Consider the following 25,679-nt stretch of genomic DNA (forward strand, 5'->3'; position numbering starts at 1 on the left):
GAAAAACAGGCAAGCGCTCGCAGAGTGTGTCAGTACTGCGTCACTTCTTCACCAAAACATAAAATCTAATTTAAGTTTAAGATGCTGTGCGCTAATTTGCATGTTTATGACATCAATACCGGCTGATTAACGTCGGTTAGGAAGTAGCCCGTACACAAAAACAAAAATGCCCACTCACTGAAACATTCCCATGCTTGTTCTCTCTCTCTCTCTCTCTCTCTCTCTAACTTTCAACACCCCCCTCCCCCCAAAAACCCTCTTTTTGTAGTTTGAAATCCTACGGGATCTCTCAGCCTCAGACAGAACTAATCGCACTTAATCACAGTCGCAGCTTGAAGGTCTCTGGCCGCGGTGATGTCATCGCAGGGGTAGCGGAGGTGGCGTGGGAGAGTAGCGAGAACCCCGGTCTCACTTCTCCCGCTCTGCTGCATTGTAGTCAATCTGTCTGATCAATCACGCCTTTCGCCTGATTTCGTCAACACCGGGATTGACTTGGGAGAACGCTTTGGGCCTGAGATGTAGTTTTCAGGGTCCTGATGTGGTGGCGTGTGTCCCTGTGTGTGTGTGTGTGTGTGTGTGTGTGTGTGTGTGTGTGTGTGTGTGTGTGTGTGTGTGTGTGTGTGTGTGTGTGTGTGTGTGTGTGTTTGTGAAAACAGTCCAAAGCCTGGCTTTGGGGGTAGTGAGGGGAGGAAGTGAGGAGGATGGCTGCAAGGGATGAAGGGATGAGAGGATGGGGGGGGGGGGGGGGTTGACGGATGAGGCTGGGTAGAAGGCCAAAGGGGAGATGAGGTTTTAGGACCGGAGGATCAGTCTTTCAGTGCATCAGTCTGTCTGATTGTCTGTCTGTCTGTCTGTCTTGACGCTGAAAAGCTCTCCTGCCAAGCCTGAAAAGCTCCTCGTCTTACCTTCTCCGGTATCTTCCTTCACAGGTCGCTGATGCTCCCGTTTTATTTATTTATTTTTTCGTTCTCTTTTATTGATCAGCAGAACGCTGCTCAGGTGGGTGATGTTTGAGAGGATCTTTTCATGGCTTCGACGTACATTTTCACAAGCATGTTCATAAGTTCTGTCTTGTCATAATCGAACTTAAAAATTCTTCGTCATAAAGAGATATAATTGAGTTTTACCTGTCAGGAAGACTTACCACCTTAAATTCATGCTGCTTTCTAGAAAAATACGATTACAAAAAATATTGACTTCTTCCTTAAAACTGCACTTATTGATATTTTTCAGCACCACACCTCAGACGAAGTTAGTGATCAGCTGGTGCTACTGGCTAACTTTTAGTGAAGCTTTTAGCAAATAAAGAGCAGCATATTTTGTAATAATAACACGCCTATAAACACAAACCAACATGAATGCTATTGAATGAATGCTGTCATCACTGGAAGATGAGAAATGGTCAAAAGGACAAAGAATGATAATCTTAAACCTAAATCTCCAAAAATGAGGACTTGGACTTGGCTCAGACTTTGATTTGACTCTTCAGGGTTTTTTTTACACCTGAAAGTCCAGACCAAGGTTTATGGTTTTGTTACATCGTAAATATTCGATCCGGTTAGTTTTGGTTTCATATTGCAGTTTTCCGAATACACTGAACAACTTTACTGAACATACCTCCGTCCTGCCATCATCACCTGCCTCCTCCGGACCAAACTACTCAAACTCCTTTTGTAGTCGTCTTCTTTTTCTTCTATTTCTTAATGTGTTACAGTAATCTGTCTCAACTTCCTGTAATTTGTCCAAAAGTGTTCTCACACTGTGAACAAAGCGATTATGCTATTATGGTTCCGACTAAAGTGAAAAGTCTGAAGGTCCGGACCAAACAAGGTGGACATGAAAACTTGACTTCAGACTTCAAAGTTCAATTTTTTTGACTTTGTCTGATCCTGAAACAACAGAAGATAAATGAGACTGTGACGTGCTGACCTCGCATGGTCTCACTCAATTAGACCTCAGATATGTGAAGGAAAAAAAACTGACCCAGGTAAGAAGTGAAAATTTTATTGGTCGACATTCACCTGAAAGAGTTGCTGCTTGACTTCCCCCAGAGAAACCTGCTCTGCCTGGAAGCACAATCTTTAAAACCACTTCAGGCATCCCACTTGATGAGATGCTGATGGAGGACGCGTCCAGAAGCATTTTCTCTAAAGTGCAGTTTCCTGCAACAGCCAGCTGGTGTCCTCATACCTCCACTGATAAAGCTTCTGAGACACCAGAACCTTAACTCCATGCTGGTGGTAAAAACTCCTTCCACTCTTTTTTTATTTATTTATTTATTTTTTATACCCTCCTCCCTGTTTTCTCCACACAGTGCCTCCATTATTGTAGGCTTTAGCTCCATTGCTCTGCCTTAATTGTTACCAGGTTGTTTTTTGAAAAAGAAAAAGGAGTTCTCCATGCAGCAGTGTGTCGCTACACACACACACACACACACACACACACACACACACACACACACACACACACACACACACACACACACACACACACACACACACACACACACACACACACACACACACACACACACACACACACACACACAAGAAAGGAGGGACACCGCCCTGCAAAATGACACAGGTTGACGAATGTCGGGAGAGTAAAATGAGAGGAATGGCTCGGATGATGTTGGAGAGTCAAACGTTGTGTGTGTGTGTGTGTGTGTGTGTGTGTGTGTGTGTGTGTGTGTGTGTGTGTGTGTGTGTGTGTGTGTGGGAGGAGGTCAGAGCGAGGGGAAATGAGTGAGGAGGAGATCTTTGGCAGAGGGAGGCGAGTCAGGTGTGTCTGTTATTGGAGAAAGAGAGATAGTTAGGCCTCATTGCTTCCATGGCAGCCCGTCCTCTTGAGATTAGTCTATAAACATTACGTGGGCAGCTGCAGTGCGCCGGTGCCGGGTCTGAGTCCACCGTCTCCAACGCTGACCGCTTCCTTTATTTATTTGTTTTTATTTCTTTCTTTCCGCACCACGTCTCTGCTGACTCTGCTGTCGGAGTATTTACTGATGCACAACTCACAATTAAACAACTCCCTCCTGCATGACCCCAAAACTAGAATTAAAACAATTAATTACCGTTAACCCATACCGGGGTATAATTATCACCAGCGCACAGCCACCGGGCTAATTCATCCACACTTAGTTTCTCCTTTCACTCACCTTCCTCTAACTTCTATCTAAATTTAGAGAGAAAAGAGGGAGATATTGGTGTGAAACTCCCGGGGAGAGAAATGGACAAGGCTGGCTGTCGGTAATTAGGTTGAGCCACTTCTCGCCATTGTTAACATCCTGCTTTAATATGAGGAGGACCCCTTCCTGACCCTCTTAGGCATCTTCATTTCGACATGATGTCTCTATCTTTCCCACACGACTCCTTTTTTTATATATATATATTTTTTATATCCTCCCTCTTCTGCATCTCTTTCTGATTGTTTCCGTCTGTTCTTATCTTTCTTTCTTTTTCTTTTTTCTCCCATGTTGTATCTCTCGATAAGCTCTTTCCATTTTCTTTTTCTCTCAGTTCTCTCCTTGACCTTTCACACAAACCTAATTTCTCTCTCTTTTTTTTAAATTTTTTTATTTCACAGCCCTCCCTCCCTCCCTCCTTCCCTCCCTCCCTCCCTCCCTCACGAACTCCTAACTCACTGTGTCGGCTGGTATATTTTTGGCCGTATGGTCTCTGGAAATAGGCTTTTTTGTGGATGGCAAGGTTACCGGCTTAATTAAGAATGGCAAGTGGGTGTCAGAAGTTCACTTCCTTTCCTCCTCTCCTTCTCTTCCATTCTTCGCTTCGTCATCTCTGCAGGATATTGACATGCAGCAAACCTTGCGGTAGTTGTGTGACACGTCATTGTGAACCATTACATAAAAAAAAAAAGAATCCAAATTCAGGTCAAAAAACTGCTACAGAAAAAAAAAAAAAGGAAGAGAGAAAATAGGAGTCATGTCTGTATTTTCTCGTACTTTGCAATGATAATGATATTATCGACATGAATAATGCAACGTCTGCTACGACCCTTTTTTTTGTTATAACCCAGTGATTTGCACACTGCTGCCGCCCCCCTCCATCCCCCGTTCACTCTAATGCAAGAACATTACAATCTGAGATGATTTTCCGACTCCTTTAAAGGCATTTCTGTGTTATACTTTGCCACATCAGGTTTTGAATACTGATTCGATAGCGGTACCGTTCTGTCCTTGCTTCTTCAGTAGTGGTAATGTGAGGGTTTGATTCAGTTTTTTTTTTCCTTTTTTTTTTTGCCCCCTTCTGTCTCTTTCACATTGACAATGACCCAGTACTTTAATTGCCATTGTCAGGGGAGATTGTAAAGAGGGTCATGAAGCCTCCAGTGCAACATCCTCCTTATTTGGATGCCTCCGCTGTCGCTGCTTGGGGAAAAACATAATGAAACAATCCACACACAACCAAATCCCCCTTTACCCGAGCACTTCCTGTTACTCTGCAGAAATTCCCAACGCGTTGTGCATGTCTCTTTTTAAATATTTGAGAAGTTTGTTTTCCGGCTTGTTTTCATGATGTCCCCGTAACACCCGAATGACAGCAGCTGTGTGTGTTATTCTTGGGTTTAATATAATGCAGTTCACTTTTTTTTTTGCACCTCTATTTCAAATCAAGTTTCGACTTTAAGCTCAAAGATAACATGGATGCAAATTTGGCTCGTGTAACTACACGCGGCTCATTTTCGAACATATTATGGTATGTTTGTATTCCTGCGGCGGCTGTTCTTTTTTTGTTTTCGTCTTTTTTTTTTTTCAAACGCTCCTCGTCCAAGAGCTTTGTGCCATTTTTCAAAGTTATTGCTTGAAAGGGAAACAGTGATAGCTATTTCTGTGAATAAATGTGACTCCGTATTGATGGGATATGGCTCGAGTTTGATGAGGGTGTCTGTCTGTGCCGTCTCAAATTGAATGCCATCCTTCACCGACTGTAATACAACTCTGAATTACAACATCTATTGATGCAAACAATGCGCTGGAAAATAGTAATTGTGAGCCCACAGATGCAGATAATAGGAATAAGCAAGGATTCAATAACATTATCAGCATGCATGAAGCCGTGCGTGTTTATTTACTTATTTGGAGCGTGTTTCTGGCGCCCTTCATCTGTGTGTTTACGTGCCCCCCCCCCCTGTCTGCAGGAGATGTACTCCAAAGGCATGATCCTGGCCAGTGCCGTCAGACAGGTGCGAGGACTCGGCGACAACAAGTTCGAGGTGGTCACCTCCCTCCGGACCTTCGTGTTCCGGGCCGAGAGAGAAGGTACCAGTGCATCTTTTCCCTCTTTGATCTGCATCCTGCATCTGTCTGTCTGTCACTGTGCCCGTCTGAGTCTCGCCTCGTTTCCCCACCTCTCTCTGTCCTCTCCAAACCTCCCCTCCACCCCCTCCTCCATCCCCCCCTCCCTCGACCCCCCTCTTTCTCCTCTTCTCTCACTCTCTCTAAAAGCTTCTGTGGCTTCTTCTTCTTCTTCTTCTGTTTCACCTCTTTCTCATTTGTTTTCTCTCTCTCTCTCTCTCTCTCTCTCCTCACATGCAATTTATTTAATTTTTTTTCTCGTGCAATTTCTCCTCTTTTCAGTCTGATAGGAGGTTTTACATGACTCTGAATTGTTTTTGCAAAGTACCCCCCCGCGTAAAGACGTGGTTCTATTTTTGGGGAAAAATACATTTATCTTCTATCTTTTCAAAGTGCACACATAAAAACGATCAATAGCTATTTCATGCTTGTGCGTTAAGCGCAGCTGTGTTTAGCTTAGCTTCGTATAAACACTGAAGATAGAGGGAAACCAGTTAGCATAGCGTCGCACAAAGGCTGGAAAAAGTATATGTTTATATAAGTATATGTAAATATGTTTAATTAGTCATATCATACAGTAGCTGGAGAGATTAAACCAGCTGGCCTGAAGTTAAAAAAAAAAAAAAAATCCATCTCTTTGAATGAGTTATGTAGTTATGTGGTGAGCTAGACTAAGAAGTATCAACCAGGAAGTGTCCTTTAATAATCTCATCCCTCCCTCCATGTCTTCATCCCCCGTGTCAGACAAAGAGTTTGTCTCTGCTTATCGTCTTTCAGGTGGAAGCTCGGTCCGTGTCGGCCTTAATGAGAGGGGAAAGAGACACTTTCCCCTCCTTAGCTCCCGCCCGCTTCATGGCAGTCTATCAGGCGGCTCGGGTCGAACAGCTCATCCGCTAATCACGGGTCTGGTTCTGGGGTCAGATACCGGGCGCCGCTTTGATTCATTGGAACGAGTCAGATTGGAGAAATTGAGATTTGCACGGTTGTGGCAATCGGGAACCTCGGGGCTCATCGAGCAGATAGAGCTGGAAGATCGCGATTGATTAAAAGCTCAGTGCAAGTTATTGACTATTGACATCTGTTGAGCAGAGGATGGAAAAGTCCATATTTGACTTGGTCATCGTTGGTATTGAGCATCAGTTTATTGGTCTTGATGAGCTTGACTGGACTTTTCGTGCTCAGTGGTTAGCTGGGATGCTAAAGCTGTTTGATTAGACTTTGATGCATCAAATTGAACTCCTCTGCTGGTCTTATGGTTATTGAGCCAAGCTTGTGACCAGAAAAAAACAGTTATAGAAGTCTGAGTTGTTCTTCATTGAAGCTCTTGACGGTCGAACGCTCTCGCTGCTCTTCTGGAGAAGCTTCAGCGATCAACATGATAGCACTGATTAAACTTGGTATAATTACTCACGAATGGCCATTCACATCTAGTCTTTCAAGGGATAAGGATTTTCGTAAAGGACCATTCAAGTATCTCAAACTAGAATAGCAGCATGTAGAAATGTTTTAGAAAGCACAGTATTAATGTCAATTAATCAAAACTGAAAAAGTGACATGAAATCTCAGCAAATACATGAAAGCAGAAAAGTGAAGCAAAGTTGCTCTCCACTAACACACATACAAAGCTCTCGGGAGGAGGAGGTGGAGACAATCGTTGAAGGAGTCCATTGCTTTAGAAAATACGTGAAGCTGAAAGGAGGCTTAAACAACGTGAAACCTCGCGACTGTACTTGAGAAAAGTTCTGAGTTTATGAAATCTCACTTGTCAAAGCTGAATTAATCGATGTTTGTCAGTGAACAGTGGATTAAATGAATCATCACCTGATACTGCTGCTCTATTCAGGGCATTTTAGCATCTTTCGGCTATTTGTTTTGGTTTTACAATGTGCTTCTTTACTGTTCGGTTCAGTCTTACTGCTCACATTAACTATATTTCCAGGTGCAGCAGATATCTTTTTTTTTTCTTTCTGAAAAAGTAAAAAAAAACCCTGATAAACATACTGTATGAAAGAAAGAGAGACAAAGTGGCAGGTGAGGATAGTGAAGCATTTAGCAGCTAAAAAAGGCAAATATATTTCTCAGAAGTTGTTAGACACCAAAGTACGTGACATATTTTACAGAAAGCTAACATTTTAAATCTAAAATACAATTTCAGAATAAATAAAAGGCTAATCTTTAAACTGTGTAGTTGTAATTGTATTATTATGCTGAATTTTCTTTTTCAAAAACATTAATTTCGCCAAGTTTTTCCAAAACCTTCTCTTGTCGGTGTGTCAATGCCTTCGATCTCTAATCTTGACTGGCAGCCCAAAGTCAGTGATGTAGGACACAGTAAGAGCAGGGGAGCGTGAGAACACCATAATTCTTTGCAGATAAGACGTAGGCCAATGTCGTTTAAGAGGCTGGCTGTACATTCCCGTAAAACTCACAATATGTACGGTTCGTAGTCGCCACGGTTAGGATTTTACTGCACTTAAAACAAGGAGTGTGAACATCAGCTTGGACCATGGGCCCCTGCTGTTGATGAAGAGGACTTGGGACATAAATATGTACAAAAAAAAGCTTAAAAAATGACACATAATACTTTTAGGAAGTAAAAAAAAGAAATCTTTGAGGAATACACAATGAAGCAGGCGACTACTCTGCATGTGAAAGAGCGTTTTGTAGACGGCAAACTACAAGAAGGGCATTCGTGAATCTCCTTTTCATAAATTTTTTGCATTTCTGGTTCATACAAAAAAAATAAAAGCTATATAAGTCGCCCTCCAAACTTATTTCATCTTTTTTTCACCACTCGGAGCAGATCCTGTCAATTCAGCTCATCATCATATCGATGACTGTCAGCTTTTTTTGTCCGTTTATGAGTTGCCGGTCCTCGGCCGCATCATTTATCACGCTGTCTGCCGGCTGATCGTCATACGTCACGCTCAGCCATCCTGACAAGAGCCGGGACGGGCGGAGGGCCTGTCTGATTTGGAGGTGGCCTCTGACTGTGGGAAGCCTCTCGCAGAGGTGGCGGCTGCCATCAGGAGAAGGAGCCGGGTGGAGAAATGGAGAGGGTAAAAGAGAAAGAGATAGAGAGAAGGAGGAGGAGGAGAAAACTTGGCCTCATCACCTCATGCATCTTTAAACAGGCCCACTCGCCTTGTGGCGGAGAGTCATCAATCTTTGGGGAAACACATGAGATAGAGGGAGACATGAGGAGACCGAGGCAAAGAGAAGGAGTAGGTTAGTGAAGTGGAGTTAAGGAGCTGCTGGGCTGATGCGGTAGGGGTTGGGAGGGTGGAGAAAATGATGGAGTGATGATCGGAGGAGTGTGCGAGAGTGTTAAAAGGCATCCGAGAGGGGATTGGAGGAACAAGGGAAGGAAGGGATTAAGGGAGGGAATAATGGGAGTGGATAGAGCGAGAGAGGCAGACACGCAATCTCGGGGTGAAAAAGCAACACAGAGGTAAAGGCAGAGATGGCGGGGAGAGATGAAAAGGGCAGAGAGAAGATGGAGAGACGGGAAAAAGGAGGAGGGAGAAGTGAGTGAATAATTGAAGGCCACCGGAGAGAGTGTGCACACAGCTGTCGGCTGATTCCCCACTTGGTCCGCAGGTGGCCTCTTCCCTCAGGTACTGTCAGCTTGAGAGAGGAAAGATGGAAGGAGGAAGGAAAGGCAGGCAGGCAAGCAGGCAGGCAGGGGGAGAAGAAGAAGAAGGAGGAGGGAGGAGGTGACGCGGCGAGCAGTGGCAGCGAGGGAGGGGGGAGAAGAAAGGCGAGAGTGAAGGAGAGTTTGGCAGGAAGAAGGTGATGGAAAACAGACAGGACAGAGAGGGGGAGTGTTGGAGAGGTGCTGCAGACAAACGCTCTGGAAGACAGAAGATGGGATTTATTGTGTTAAAAAAAAAAGGTGATGATTTGTATTCTGATGCTTCGGCAATTGGCTTTTCACAAGCTTGCTAGTAACACATGTTGGTTTAGTTTGAGATGATAGGAAAGAGGGTGAGAGAGATGTAGAGAATAAGGAAGAGCAGCGAAATGACTGCCAGCAGGCCAGAGACAAAATAATGGCAGAAATATATATTTGTACATGTTTCACTTCAAATCATTGAATGTTTCAGTGGTCTGTTTTAGTCGTGCTCCTTTTCTGTACCTGTACACCTGCTGTTAGTTCAATATTCAGTCTGTTTTCGAAAAGTGCGATAAATAGATGAACTTCACTGTACTTATTATCACTTCTCTGATCCGTCTGAATATGCTTCTATAATTAATTACATATCAGGCCTCAAAGAGAGCTATGTTTATTGTTTAAAGTTAGCTTCTTGACGGGTAGATAATATATAGTTAGCATCTATTAGTGAGGCAATTAGGTCCATAATGCAAACTTACCTAATTCAAAATGTGTAACATCCATTGTTCAGTAAGGTTCCCGTAAATATAAAATATAAAATCATTCTGACAATCAAGACATAAAACGGGTGAAAGACATGTGGCCTTTGTTTCATGTGATATAACAGTGAGTCTAAGATGCGTTTTCTTTTTCTGTATCGCAGTTTCTTGTTACCGTCGTGACATCCACATGCAGGTACCAGTAAATCTGCGCTAAACTAAGATTGGCTGATAAAATTGTTCGTGCTGACGCGACAGTAATCCGTTGCAAACATGTAGATTAAAAATGGACCCGTAAAAGTGAATGTTTTATTCAGTGTTGGTGTGTTTTGGGGCGAGGTGATTGAAATGAGAGAAAACAAAGAAAATGGCCGCAATCCTTCTGCTTTGTGTAATTTTTTTTTTTTTTCAATTTCTTTTAATTTTGTATTGCCTGTTGATGGAGACTGTGTGGGCGGCTTCTAAGATCTCTGCTGAGCGCTGAGTGGACCTGGCTCTCATCTCATCCACTTTCAACGAGGATTATCTGCCTCTCTCCTCGTCTCTCTCCATGTAAAGTGTCTTCAAATAGACGGCCGCGCATCCATCCCTGAACAAGCTGCGTAGACGGCTGTTGGCTTTGAGTGGTCGAGGCTTCGTGTGCGTTCTCTTCGTGTGCGTGCGCGCGGAGGTGAGGTCATGTTTACGTGTTTGCGCGCCGGGGAAAAAATATTTTTGGCAAGCGTGCTCGGAGATTCGAGACTCAAATGAAAACATCCACTCAAACATATGCAAAATCCGTTCAGGAAGTCAGATGCACACATGCTAACATGGTATGGGCGATGCCGCTGTCGGTTCCTCCCAGTCCTCCCACCTTCTTCCTCGCTGCCTCCTCCTTGCGCTCAGATTGACAGCCTGGGCGAAGGGGAGAGCGGAGGGAGGGAGGGAGGGAGGGAGGAAGGATGGTAGGAGGCCCTGAATTAATGAACAGGCAAATAAGTGAGAGCAGGGCAGGTAATGGAACTCAGAGAGCCGAGTGGGAACGGAACAGTAAAGGCTCGTGATGTAAAGAGTCGTCAATAATTGAGGAGGTCATTCATTATTGAAACTGGCTCTTTGTGAATTCATAAGAATCTAGGGGGGAGGTTATGGGGGGGGGGGGCAGTCAGACCAGAGCTCAGTTTGGGTCCAAGGCAGCAGGTACAGTATTTTGGAGGTCATCGAGAGGGACGCCCAGAGACGGGGAACGTTTCTTCAGAGGTGGATGTGTTTGCACGCGAGGTCGAGGAAAGTTGAAAAAAAAAAAAAAAAGGCTGCCGCAAAGTTTGTCACTGAAAACGGACGTGTGGAAAACCGACCTGGACTTCACATGCAAAACTTGAACTGTACTTTGTACAAAATGTCTAACGAATGTCTCGGGTGTATTTCCACTCTTTTACAACATTTTAAAAATCCGTTGTTTTCACTATTTTGAAACCAGCATTGTTGACATTTATGCAGCTCTTCTTCTTCTTCTTCTTCTTCTTCGCTGTCTTGGCAGGTGGATTTGCTGCATTACGTGGCTCATTGCTGCCCCCTGCAGGAAACCCTTGATAGGAATATGTACTGAGTAGGACTCGTATCAACATAACACAGTCCTACAATAAGTGGGCCTGCAAAGACGACTCAAGGACAGGGTTGAGCAGCTTCTGTCTTTTGAAGAATGCTTTTTATTTCTGTCCAGCAAACATATATGCATAATGTATGCAATAATTCCCCCAAAATTTTGATCTCTTTTAAATTAGATTCTTCTTTCTAGACTTTCCTTGCTTTTGTATTCAAAACTATTTAGCATAATTTCTCGCGCTTCACCTGCTGACTCAGTTGTTTTCATCTGGCAAGTTATGAAAGTTAAAGAATTGCCCTTTGTACAGACATTTTTTTTTCTCCAGGATGTGAAGCTGATTTCCAACATTTTACTTGATCGCCATCCCACCATCAGCTATTTGGAAAACGAGCATAGTAGGAAGCAGTGGAAGGATGTCATGTTATTATGTAGGCACTCTAAGGCGGACATGTGATCGGCTATCGTGGAAGGAAGCGTGCAAAATATGGCTTTTCCCCCCCGCTCCTCCTCCTCCTCCTCCTCCTCCTCCTCCTCCTCCTCCTCTTCCTCCGGTCCAGCACACGGTGTTCTTTGAGGAAAACACCGAGTCCCGACCACCTCTAGGCCTTCTGTTGTTTTCCTGAGCTGTGGGAAGAAAGTTAAAAGACACATTATTTTTCCATGGAGGAGATCAATAAATTCGCAAAAACAATTATTCTATCTTCTCCTAAATTGGCGTGCTTCAGCGCCATTATTTCTTAACCTCCTACAAACATTTCCCGCCTGCTTCCTTAACCCACGTCGCTAATCGTTCAATTAATTTTTGGTGACATGGTTTGTGTGTTGCCGGGGTTTTTTTTGTGCACAGAAGTAGCCCATAATAAGCGTGTTAATGGGTAGTAAAAGCAAACGACGGTAATTACGCAGCGTCTCCTCTGTACCCCCTGAACATTCTAATAAAATACATTAGAAGCACTTGGAAATGCAGACATCAAGTCCTGTGTTTGGAGATCACTCATAATGTCCTCCATGCTGTTATTTGCTCAAATTGCTTTATATCCAAAAATACATTTCCTGAAGAAAGAAAAAAAAAAGAAAAAAAAGGGGTGTGTGATGCCCCTTTGGCGACCACACAAACGTTCATTGTTGTTCTGAGAGCTTCACTTTTTCAGAGAAGTGTCTGTCAGTCTGTCAGCTGAGGTTTTTGTTTTTGGATGATGAGTTTTATAGCCGTGTAGATTTTAAATTGAAGTGCATTTACTTTTCAAAAACGTTCCGCCTTTATATTTTCTATTTTAGAAAAAAATATAAATAAAAGGTGCCTTGTTGCCTTTTCAAACATTTGCAGGTCCATCCTGACTGATAGTTTTTGTATCATCTTTTTTTGATTTCTTTCTCTGTGATGTGTGTGTGTGTGTGTGTGTGAGAGAGAGAGTGTGTGTTTACAATCCTTTGGTATTTCTTGTGTTTCCACTTTGCCAGCTTTGATAGCACTGTGTCTTGGGCGGTAGGGGAATGGGCTTTACATTGTCGGCTTCGTGTCTCCTTTCATGTCCATTTGAAAAGTTGTAGAGGACGATATCTGAGGGGCCGTTTGAGTGTACATCGTTTGAATGTAAACTCTGGATGGGACATGATCCATCGTGCAACTTTTGAGCCATTTAGCTGTGCAGTAATCCTGGGGGAGGAGGAGGAGGAGGAAGGGGATTCACAGTAAATTACAGATTCTGTGTCCTGCTCAAGGACAAATAGCTTTTGAAGACACCAAACATGTTGGATGGGACAATGGACTGTTTGCTAAACCCCTCCCTCGAACATTGATCGTCCAATCATAACTTTAGCAACAGTAACGAGGCACGTCAGGCCTGTTCCTCTTTGGGCTTATACTAAGAGATACTCTGTAGATATAAAGTTGGGATGATGGCGTCTTTCCAAGGCTAAAAACAACTGAAGTTATTTATCTGCTCCAACAAAAGCTCCAATTCTTAGCATTCCTGACCTAGCGGTAGTAACGAGAAGCCTGCTTTGTCTGTCTGACACAACGACCCACTGTTTTCCCAAAAAAATGTAATAATTCGGAAGTCTTGCAGACAACGTTCACACTGCATGTGCGAAAACGGAAAGCCTGAAGCAGGAGATGAAGGGTCGGGGCGTGATAGAGAACAGTTCATGGCTCTAACCAGCAAACAAAGATGATAAAGGAAGTGATACTCCTTCAAAAACCAAGATAAATGCTTCTGTGAAATGTATTCACACCTTTGGGTGACCGAGCTCTGTTGTTTTTCCAGCTCCAGACAAATTAGTGGATTCGCAGAACTGTGGCTGCTCCTCATTAAAAGCTATATTTTTTTTTTAATTGTGTAATTTAATTAGGTGTTGTCTTGGACCGAAAAATGTACCGCCGCCAAAATCTGGCTTGAGGCGTGTGGATCTCAGAGAAGCAGATATCTATATCTTCACTGCTAGACTTTGCACTTTTCAGCGTCGCAGGATTTTCTGTTTCCAGGGGCAAAGTTAATTTTCATCAATTGTAGCTTCATCCTGTTTCATTTACTTCTCTCTTTTTTTTTTTTTCAATGGAATTTTCTGTATCAGTATGCGGTGGAGGTTTTTGCAGCCAAAGAGCCGATGTAGCTCACTGAAGACATGCAAAAATGATGAATCAACACTATGATGCAAAGACTTTAGGATGCCCTGATCTCTCTTTGTCTTGTTCTCTTTCTTGATTTCCTTCCCTCTTGTATTCACTCGCGCGCACACACACACACACACACACACACACACACACACACACACACACACACACACACACACACACACACATGTGTGTGCACGCGCACACACACACTTGTATCCACATGCACCATCTGCCTCTCTTTTCCTCTGTTTCTGTCTCTCACTCATGCACGTGTCCACAGGGGAGCGCCAGGAGTGGATGGAAACTCTTCAGACGGCCACGCGCCCCCCCGCCTGCGGCTCCCAGAAGCGCTTCGACAGCCTCTCCCGCCCCGGCTCCACAAACAAGCGAGGCTTGCTGGAGCTCCGCGGTTACAAAGGCAGAGTGCTGGTGTCCCTGGCGGGGAGTAAAGTCAGGCTCTGCAAAACAGAACAGGTACTTCCAACACCGCCGGGACTTCCTCTCTATAGAATGACAGCTTCCTGTTTAAAAAGAAGAAAAAAAAAAGGGAAGATGATAAGCCAATTTGAAGCAGAGGTGGCAGAACTGGGGATGTTCATGAATGTCTAATGCGGAAAAGTAAATATATATGGGTGTAAAAATGCCCCAGGGTGCGCCGAGAGACGCTGTGCGTTGGGTAACAAGCACGTGCCGGCGCTCAGGGAGGGCTTGTTGTCGCCGAGTTGACCAGAATCACAGACGTGTTGGTCCAGATTGATGTGGAGGACAGGTACAAGAAGTATGTCGGGAATTTACAGTTAGAGGGAGCTTTACCTAGTAGCAGTTGGCATTTAGCCTGTTCTTTACAATAGCCAAACAAATCAGCTGCTTTTTGTGTCATTTTTTTTCTATTAGATTTATTTAGGAATATAAAATGTGGGATTAACAGAGGTGATGAAAGAGAGCTATTTCTTTTATTTACCTTGTTGTTTATTTTGAATTGATATTGTCAGATTTCAACCTTACATCAAACTCGCAATTTCTTGAACGTGGGGGATATTCGGTGTCGACCAAATTTGACAACTTTGACACAATGAAAAGAAAGACGAGCTAAAACTCATAAAGTTAAGTATTGACCATCTGTCCGTACGCGGGTACTGATGGCTGTCAGCGCTCGGTTATTCTGAGGACGCGAACTCCAACCCACACTTGTCTCGGAGCAACTGCAGTTTCATCTGACTGACTGTGAGCTGTCAGAAGCAGACAGGTGTCACAATGTTATTGGTTCAATGCCATTAGTATGCAAGGATCCTCCAGCTGCAGCGCCTCGGCCAATCGCATCTTTATGCAAATACTTAGTGCAGAGCAGCGAGACGGGGGAGGGAGAAGTTGAAGAAGTAAAAATCAGAGAGGTTGACACTATTGAAGAAGGACTCAAGATTGTCAAAGTCCAAAATACTGGCAGGACCAAAATATTTCCTGGTGTTTCTCTCAGTGAATTACTGGGAGCTCCAACAGGCTGTTTATGTGACCCTTTAAAAACTGCAGCATTTTCATTTGTTTCGAGTCATCATTACTGAATCTCAGGCCCTGAGAAAAATTAGCATCCAACCTGTTTGTGCTTTAATGAGTGAATACATTATAGGAAGGGAGAAGCAGCTGGATGTGGGAAGACTAAAATGTGCACTTCCCTTTTCAGTGTTTTTAAAAAGGAATTATTGTCTTGATTGAATTTTTGTATATTTTGCTCTGATTAAAAAAAAAAAACTGCTCTAATTGAAGACAATAATTATGCATTCATAAAAATAATATTTGTTGAAATACCCCAACCAAAGGTGCACACAATAAGAACAAATTACAAATATATATATATATATATAAAAATATACAATAATAATAAGATAGATAAAAATATTTTTTCTTAGACAAAGTAAGAACAATGAATAAATACACACACGCGCACACACACACACACGCACACACAAATAAATACAAATAAATACATACAACTTGGGATGAATAAAAGTGTCAGCTGTTGTTTGCCAAGAAATAGTTAGCATGTAGCATGTAGCATGTAACTCCCTTCAAAACAAGCTCGTGCTTCGCTCTATCGACCCACGTCAAGTTCACGGAAAGTGGTTTAGTCCGACTTGTTTTGAAGGCAGCAGTAGTATTTAGGAGTTAAAGGTTCATGGGGAAATCCTTGGTAATGGTGTGCTCATACTTGTGGGGCATGTCAGGGATGATTTAAGAGGGCCGTGTCGTGGAAACAAAGGGGCCCAAAATAAAGTTAACGGAGTCCCTGAATTACTTTGTTTATTACTCTTACCGTTTACGTCGCATTAATTGTCACACTGTTTGTGATCAAATGAGCTGACTCATAGTTTCTTTAGAGTCTTTCTTTTTTTGATGCGAGTCTAATTAAGCCCTAATGGTCCCCGCTTATACGCAGCTTCTCCGTTGTCTGCCTCAGCAGCGAGTCGCTATCTGAAATGAAAGGATACCTTATAGCGATGATACTATTTCTTAAGGCATGTATTCGCAGGCATATTTGATAATGCTACATGCATCCAGCTCATTTCCATCCCTCCTTGGCTCTCATTTCTTTTCGCTCGCTCTTGTAGTTTTGTTGTTTGCCTTTCATTATTTTCTTCATTAGCGTGAACAAACATCTTTGTTAGAATTCTCTTTTGGGTATCACTCCATGTCAGCACATTTCCACTTCCTTGATCTGAGACGGCGGGAGAAACGCAGGGAAAGAGAGAATCGGGGAGAGAACAAATTAATTGTATTATTTCAGCTTACAAGCTAAATCCCCGGCATAAATGCGGCGGCGGTGCATTTTGCAGAGAGGAAAGCGGGCGGCAAATGAAAGACAAGAGAGTTTAAGAGACAGAAACAAAGAGATAGAAGAAGTAGGAAGATGAAGTGAGCGGGATGGAGAGACCACTTTGGTACAGGGGGCTTGAGCGAGTGAGAAATTGAACGTTGGTGGTTTTGCAAGAAAAGGAGAGAGTGATGGGGAGCGAGAGCGCGGGGAGGGTGGCGGACCGTTGCCCCGTTCAAGTTCAGTGGAGTGGAGTATTTAATCTAACATGATGAACGAGCTATTGGAAACATCATCCACCCAGCCCCTCCTCCACCACCCCTACCCCGTCTCTCACGGACCGTAAGCCCTGTGATGGAGCCGTGTTTAAGGTCATTTAAACACCAAGGTAAAGAAAGTCAGACACTGCACAAGGTGTGTCACACACACACACACACACACACACACACACACACACACACACACACACACACACACACACACACACACACACACACACACACACACACACACACACACACACACACACACACACACACGTTAACTCAGAAAATGATCTCCAGGACGTTGACTTCATAGGCAGATGGGTACACGTCTTATCTTCCAATACATCAGCAGTGGTCTGTTTTCAGCTGAAGGATTGATTCATCGTTGGATGACCGTATTTCTTGCCGTCATCTGTTTTACACAAAGCAGAATTCCTGCGAGTTGGGACGAGTTTTTACAGCAAAATATTGGTTGAAAGGAGAACGTAAAACACGCAGGAGAGCCTTCTCTGGTGGAGACGGTATTCACAAGGTCCGCTTTGTGACCATTAACATCATCCCAGGACTGCAAGGCCGTCTTGTAGAAATTTGTGATTCTAATTATTTTGCTCACATCAAAGGCTCTCTTATTTCTTTGTGCTCATACCTGATAAAAATAAAAGCATATTTCGGTGTCTACCAACACGTGAGGCGTTTAGGGAACATTTTTAAGTTGTAAAAGCAGAGAGCACGTCAAAGTTTGCGTCAAAGTTTTGGGAGAACGGAGAAAAAGTCGCGAGGAGCCAAATCCAGTGGGGAGGGATGCTCCTGGGTTTCCGACGCGTTTCAAGATATTGACACAAAACACGGTCGTGTACTCTCGAGTCGATTGTGAATTCGCAATCGGGTCGATGTGCGATGTGTAACGCAACCCGACGACCTCGTTCCATCGAACCTGCTCACGAGCACGAGTTGAGGCGGACTCACGTTTTTTTACAACCCTGGACGACACGCATCGTAAACCTTCATGAAACACCTTCAACGGAGGGAATTTGAGTGACTTCATTGAAATAAATGCGCCACTCGAAATATTTTCATGAAGGCATATTTGAGTTTTTTTTTTTTTTTTGAGTGCCTCTTTCAGTTTCTCTTTCTTGTGTCTTGTTCTGCGTCTGTTATATGTGTTTTGTCATCGTCCGTGACTGTTGGCTTCCTTGGCCTCGCTGTCTCCCCGCCTAATGTTTAAAATCATCAAAAGTCTTTTTATCTCCATTGAGTGTGCGCTCTTTCAGACTCACCTAACCCTCCTCGTGAGACGGTCTTACCCAGCATGCTTTTACACCATCTTAAGTGGCTGAGTGGACATGGAACTACAGATAGAAGCAGAGGCCGCCTCTATTTGTGTGCCGTCTTTCAGAGCGGCTCGATACTGAGAAGTGACTGACTCCCACAATGCGCGGTTGAAAAGCTTTGAAGGGAATTATAATTGGATGTACGACTAGAATATTCAGAGTGGCCTTTGCTCAGAACTCATGAGGTTAAGTCTATTCATTTTAGGTGCGAGAGAAATCCTTTTTCTCTCAGACCTTGCAAGAATTTCCTATGTTTTCTTGATACGTGTTGATTATTAACATTTTTTTCTGTTTGTTCTTTGGTTTTTGTCTTATGGTATGCGGGCAAAAAGTAGCCAAGTGAGTAAAGTCACGCATGCGCACGATTGCGTTCACCTTAGGGCCGTTTCCCCCTCGCCATTATTGCCACCTACCCCATGGCGATTGTAATTGGGTGAGTTATTTTTACCTCTAATGCCTCTCCTTCCTCTCTCCATCCTTCCCTCCCTTCGTCCTGGGTGAATTAATTGGAGAGGGCAGAAGGCCACGGCACATATTGGGTAGGTAACGAGTGGCGAGGGCTGGACGGCCGCTAACACCCGGCTCTCTAATTGGCTGCCTGAGAGGGATGAGGGTCATTAGGTATAGGTGACTGCTTTGCCCTCGCAGCACAGTCATGCACATACTTTCAGACTGGCGGGAACGATCATGCATGTATGTGTGCACCTACGCTTCCTCCTCCTCCTCCTCCTCCTCCTCCTCCTCGCAGTCTTAAACTGAGCAATTTTTCCCGGCTTTTCGCGTAAAGCCTTTTCGTCCCCGCGTATTTGAGTGACAGTCGTGTGTGTGTGTGTGTGTGTATTGCCTTGAGATCCTCGACTGAAATGACTGGTCAGCAACAATGAGCTTTGAATGAGTTTGCTTTTATACCCCCCCCCAACCCCCTCCACATTCTCATTATCGCGTCATACGGCTTCAAACCTTCGAAGAGCTTAAAAGAGCGATGACTGCACGTCGCTATAATTGATAGGATGGAGAGGGAAGTTTGCGCTGCCCCGGAGCCCTCAAATCGAAAGTTTTAGCTCAATTAGGACTTGGCCATACAGTGAATTCACGCTTCACACTCTCATATTATCTCTGTCTGTCTCTTATGTCATCCTTCTCAGAGATCAGAGTGTCTTAATTACTCATAATGCTTCATAGAATCTGAGTTCTGTTCATGAGTCTCTTTCGCCGTCCTCTGGAAACACCATTGTGCCAGGAAAAAGGAGAATAATTGTTTTTCACCACGGTCTCCTAAATTTGTTTGAAGTAGTCTAATTGGGCCTAATGATAGTCAAATGAGGACCTTGACAGCATTAGCCCCAATTGAACCAGCCCACACAATACCGAAAGATCGGGCTGGAGATTCAGCAGCGTGCAAATATTTTAAATGATTTCCATCTTGCGTCGCAATCTGCAAAATTTGGCTGCTCTGAGAAGTTTGTCGCTAATTACTCTGCGAGAGATATGGCAGCTCCACGTACATAAACACACACACACACACACACACACACACTTCTTTGCCAGGCCGTGTATTTCCAAAAACATGCCTAATCAACAAAGATGTTGTTGATTGACTTTGCTCTGTGTTTGGTGTAATTAATGTAAATTGTTCTGCCGGTGAGGAACAGTTAGCGCATGAAAACACACGTGATTTATAGCTGGCACAGCGCGGCAGCATTCAGCGCTCCTCACTTAAGTGGTATTTTGTAATCCGCTGTTGAGGAGTGTTGGCGTAGATGCCGTTTCGTTCTGCCCCCCCCACACACACACTTTCTGTCAACTGACCCCTCAACCGTCTCACCCACTCTCGGGGAGGATTACTAAAACCTTATTTCACTTATTCTGCCTCTCTCCTTCCTCTTCCTTTGAGTTCTTGCTCTCTTCGTGTTCCCCATCTTTTGAGTCACATTTGTTGGTTTGCCTCAGTGAGGAAGGAGTACGGTGTATATTCGTCTGTATTGTAATGGTTTTTTTTTTGTTTGTTTTTGTTTTGCTCTGTTTTTGATGTTGTGCTTATACGTGTGGGTGTAGGTGCACGTCTTCTGTCTCTGTCTGTTTTTCCGTCTCAGCTCGGCGCTCCGGGCTACAGAAAACAGTCTAAACTGCTGTGGAGGTGGGACGGGGGGTGGTGGGGGGGAAGGGAGGGAGGGAGGGTGCAATGCAGAGTTACAGTGGAACTTATGAAAACTGTGCCGCTGCATCTAACCCCTATTACTGAAATGGGCCTCAGAAAACATTGAAGCTGAAAGCTGGGGTTGGTTGTTGAATTCCCCAGGTGCACCTTTTGGCTTTCGTGGAGCTTTTGCTGCTGTTCACAGGTGTATTCGCACACGAAACACACACAAGCACAAGCAGCAGCACACGCTGCAGCCTCTCTATCCCTTTTCTGTCTTTAACACGCACGTCACATACAGGCTCGCTTCGCGTGTCGCCGGTGAGGAGATGAAAAAAAAACACACACACAAAAAAAAAGCCACTGACTTGTTGGCGTGCCGTCGGTCTGTCACAAACTGTTTTCAGCAGACACGTCTGGCTTTACGTCCGCTGCCATCTCTTAATTAAAAAACAAAAAACAAAAAAACCCAGCACACCAACAAAAACAAGAGATGCTGAGTGTCCCTGCTGCGACTGTGGGTCTTCCTTAATGTTTGTTAGTTGTCATTATACCAAAATGACATTCAAGCCCCGTCTGAGAAACAAAATGTGACTTTAATGAGACGACCTGTTGATCCCATCTTATTAGTTAGGGTGTCTTTAAATCAGCCAAAAAGGGCTCCAGGTGGTGTCTAATGAAGAGCTCTTCGGGGGAATAAAACTTTCCTACACTTTCTAGATTCATATAGAACTTCTGCATATTCATGCTTCAAAGACCCCCTCCGGTGAAATGCTCAGGAAGGGAAGTGAAGTTTTACCCTTGTTCATAGGCCCATATAGTGTTTTTTTAGGGGGATACTAGAAGACATATCATGCGTAAAATAAGAGGTCAACGCATTTCTGTTTTTGGAACGGCAGTGACAGTCTCAAAAATACAGACGCCGGAGATTTTTATGTCATAAACCCAAGGAACCAATCCCGTCGTCTCGCAGGTGGGTCTGTCCATACCATGAAAATGAAAATGAATATTTCGTCATACATCTCACAAAGAATAGTTGGATATTTTTTTTGGGGAAAAAGCCCAAATGCTTTCTTGTCAATCAGCGTGTGATATTTTGCCGAACATGTCACTCAGAATAGTTTGTTCTTTTGTGAGAAAAGTGTGTTTCTTTAGCGTTTAATGGAGGGTGTCAATATCAACTTTTCGGTGCATGAAGGCCTACTGCTAATCTCTCCAAGATTCAAAGCATTCCTGTTTGTGTGCTTGGCTTTGCTACATAAACATGTAAAACATAAAAGGGGCAATTTTGTGTTTTCATCAACAAATTGAATAAACGTATGTAGTATGGCAAACGATTCCTTTTCGACTTAAAAACAAAATATCACATTACATTTCACTTCTCTCTGATTGTGTTTTCCAGGACTATAAAGCCGGGCTGGCTATCGCTGAAGTGGAACTGACTGCTGCCAATATTCGGGACGTGGACCGCCGGGGATTTGAAATCAACACACCCTTCAAAAATTTCTGGTATGTCTGCTCTTCATTTGCTTTATTTTTTGCATATGTGTGTGTGTGTGTGTGTGTGTGTGTGTGTGTGTGTGTGTGTGTGTGTGTACAGTGTGTACCTTGGCATGTGTGCGTATCGCTGTCTGTTTCACCTTGCTCCCTTTTGTCATCACAAAAAGCTCTTCATTCGGTGATGTGCGTGATGTCTTCTTGTGTGTGTGTGTGTGTGTGTGTGTGTGTGTGTGTGTGTGTGTGTGTGTGTGTGTGTGTGTGTGTTAGAGAGACAAAAGTGCACTGTATCCGTTTGATCTCACAGCTCTTACCTTAACACACACTGCTTCTTATTGCTTTTTCATCATCTCAAAGATGAATGCTAAGTGAAGGAACTTCTGCTTCACTACGGACCCCTTTAGAATAATGTTTTCAACAGGTTGACGCTGTACACCTTCACTTTTCTTTTTTCTTTTTTCTTTTTTTTTACATCTGACTGCAGGGAGCAGCTTGATTTCAAGACATTATTAATATTCCTTTTTAAAAAACGAAAATCCTATTGGATTATCATCTGATTTCATACATATAGTTCAGGTAAAGGTCCTTCACATACACTCAGGCTTTTATAACATTGTGTTTTAATCTCATTCATCATATCTTACAAAGCTACAGCAATAGGTGAGGGCGATTTTTTTCTTTTGTTTAATCGGCTCTTATACACGTAAGGTATTAAGAGTCTCATACTGCGATAAGAGTTTAGGGCACTTCTGGTAAAAGAACATTCACAGTACGATCAGATTGGCCTTTTTCTTCTTCATAACATTTTTTTTTTTTTTTTTATGCCTGGAGAGGTTCAGGATTCATTTGACTCGCTGCTATCTAAAGGCCTGAAAATAACTCCTAATGAGACGTAGCGCGTGGGAACCGTTGATGACTTGTTAATTGGTTTGTTACCTATAGCTTTTGAGTTAACTTTTTTCTGCGCTTCATTCCTTTGAAATATGAAAATGTTAAAGCGTTACGGCCTTTCGTCTATTAAATCGAAAGTTTAGTTAAGCAGCAAGAGAGTAAATGATCAGCAGGATAAATCGTTCCTGTTTTGACGACGGTAGCCCGACATGTTGCGTATGACACAAACATGGTTGCTTCTTTTAGGGTGTTGTGAAAGCTGTGCTATCTAGTTTGGACCAACCAACTGCTTCCGGTGTGACACTGGTGCAGTTTGTTTGGGGCGTGAATGCGAATCAGCCTGACCACAGGATTATGTGGTCACCAACGTGTTATTTCAAGCGGTTAAATGAATGTGAACTGTGAAGACAGACATCTGTATGTGCGGTCTTAGTTTGAGTGAGCAATGTGCAGGGGAATTACATGGCTTAATCAGAAAGGGACAATTATTTAAAACAGAAGTGTTGGTGAGAAAGGGAGTGCCGTCCAGGAGGCGCAGCAATTAAATTTCCAATTCCAAATTAATGTTTATTTACACGTGAGGTTCACTTCCTGAACGGATAACTTAAGTACAAAGTCCCTGCTAACATTTTGAGAACATATTGTAAGGAGCAGTGAGAATGAATCTGCAACTATTCTGAGAACTGATGAATCATTTGAAGGTGTTAAGCCAGGGGTGTCAAACATACGGCCCGCGGGCCAAATCCGGCCCGCTAGGGGGTCCAGCTCGGCCCGCCTTTGCTAAGTGTGAAAATTACAGAAAGACATAAATTGCATTTCTATGAGAATATGGAGGTTTATGAGTACAACATTTTTGTACGTTTTTTTTTTTTAATCGATCCAGTAATTGCTTCAAAAACAGCGTAAATGCGACGTCTGCTCCGGAGGAAGAAGCACTCGTTTGACGTCAAACGCGTCACAAAGCGAGGGAATCTGCAGAGGAGAGCCGGGGCAGATAAACAGTGGGCTGATGTCTGAGTTTTTGCTCTTTATGTTTCCAGTTTATTGTAGAAAGACCTTAAAATAGGGTTTATCATCCAAAAACCTTCACCAATGATTTAAACATAGAGAAATATTGTCGTTATGTATGTGTTATTATGCTATGATTTTACTGGTCTGGCCCACTTGAGATGAAAGTGGGCAGTATGTGGCCCCTTAACTAAAATGAGTTTGACACCCATGTGTTGAGCAAATAAATAAATAAATAATTCACGTTATCATCATCATGTTCTACCTATTTGCTTATTATTATAGCCCTCTGTGATACTTCATCAATATATTTTGGTTTTAGAGAGCTGATCAGAGAAAAAACAACAAATTGCAGATCTGCCCTTTGGGATATATCGATGAACATATTTTTATTTGAACATTTTATTGACCAAACATTTAGTCCATTAAAATGATGTAAACAAGTGGCAGGTGATTCGCTAATGACAAGAATCGTTAGTTACAGCCCGGGTAACAGATTGGTAGTAACGATCATGCAGGATTTGATCACCAAAACGTTCCAATGGATTCTGTAACTTTCCATCCAGATGATAGCATTTTTTTTTTTTTATCTCTTGTGGTTTGTTTGTGATGAATTTTGAATAAACCATCCGTTATCCATCCAGTATAGTTAACAATGTGAAAGTGACACGCATCGAAAACGTTCTTTAAACAGGAAGAAAGTTGAAACCGTTCACTGACGATCATTTCTGCAGTCAATCACTTCAATTTATGCACTTTTCCTTGTTATAATAGAAAATATAGTAAATGTTTTCCTTTGGGGTGCAACTTGTGAAATTAATGAGCAGACATGCCCCAAAGTTAAGACTCGGCTCTAATGAGACAAAAGAGAATCTAACCGTAAGTTCGCTTTGACTGCATTCAGTAGCTCTCCTGTCAAATCCGCTGCACCCGCCGACACACCGCGTGGACTTTATCGATCGCGGCGCTGCACACACTACATGAGAACGGGGTCCTGTACAGAAACCGCTAATTATCGATCAGGGTGGCTTTCTTTTATGAAGTCTCCCCCCGGGAGCTTTGTGCAGGTATCTCCGCCTCTGCGGGGCACGAAGCCTTTCAGGCGACTCCGGTCCCTGAGGGCCGACGATCAATGAGGGCGCTGCTTGTTTGTGCCGTAATGGCCCATTTAGAATACAACCGTCACAGCCGCCTGGACAAAGCACGGCTCGTTTGTTTGTGTGCGCTTGTTCACTATTTTCTCTCCTTTCTTTTTGTTTTTCTTTATGCACCGTTTTCTTATTTTTTTTACCGTTGCCTCCCGTGAAGATTATTATTATTATTTTGACCGTCATTCCTCTACCTGTCTCTTGTATGTGCGATCGATCTGTTTGTGCCAGCTCCCTTAACGGTCCCATCGTTTGGCAGCTTCGTTAATACGCCGGGTGTAATGGAAAAAAAAAAAAAAAAAAAAAAAAGTGAAATTACAATGAGCTCAGGTCTCCCGAATTGTTTTGATGGGTTGATTGCTGAAAGGGGGTTTCATTGTGTATGTGAGTGTGTGTGGATCAAATCGATTGGCAGCCCTGGGAGCGTTCTCCTACCTGCTCAAGGTGGGGATTAGTGAGAAACTCATCTAATCACTTTAAGCTGTGGAGACTCACTTTGGCTTTTCCATTGTTTTGCTGCCGTTAAATGGACGGAGCGTTCAGTCCGCTGTGGTGGATACAATGGCAAACGTTTCTGAGTAGAGAGAATGACAATGAGGCACAGAGGAGAGGAGATGTTACCAGGCAAAGACGTTCAACTTGGGAAACAAGAAAAACTTTGTGCTGTTGATCAGAAAGCACTTATACGAAAGTAAAGCTGCACAT

General features: G+C 43.3%; 1 protein-coding gene across 4 annotated transcripts in view; it reads left to right on the forward strand.

Annotated features, from left to right (window-relative positions):
• The window catches only part of arap2 (ArfGAP with RhoGAP domain, ankyrin repeat and PH domain 2), a 113,259-nt gene that overhangs the window by 14,630 nt on the left and 72,950 nt on the right, over positions 1-25,679 (forward strand). For all 4 annotated transcript variants that reach the window (XM_069707667.1, XM_069707665.1, XM_069707668.1 and 1 more), the window contains exons 8-10: positions 5,158-5,278; positions 14,171-14,364; positions 21,833-21,939. In XM_069707667.1, the coding sequence (XP_069563768.1) occupies positions 5,158-5,278; positions 14,171-14,364; positions 21,833-21,939 (422 nt within the window). The remainder of the gene's footprint in view (positions 1-5,157; positions 5,279-14,170; positions 14,365-21,832; positions 21,940-25,679) is intronic.

The sequence above is a fragment of the Brachyistius frenatus genome, unplaced genomic scaffold (genome assembly GCF_029030835.1).
Source record: "Brachyistius frenatus isolate BFR_SWC_R1_liver_20210118 unplaced genomic scaffold, ASM2903083v1 Contig_70, whole genome shotgun sequence".
NCBI lineage: Eukaryota > Metazoa > Chordata > Actinopteri > Embiotocidae > Brachyistius > Brachyistius frenatus.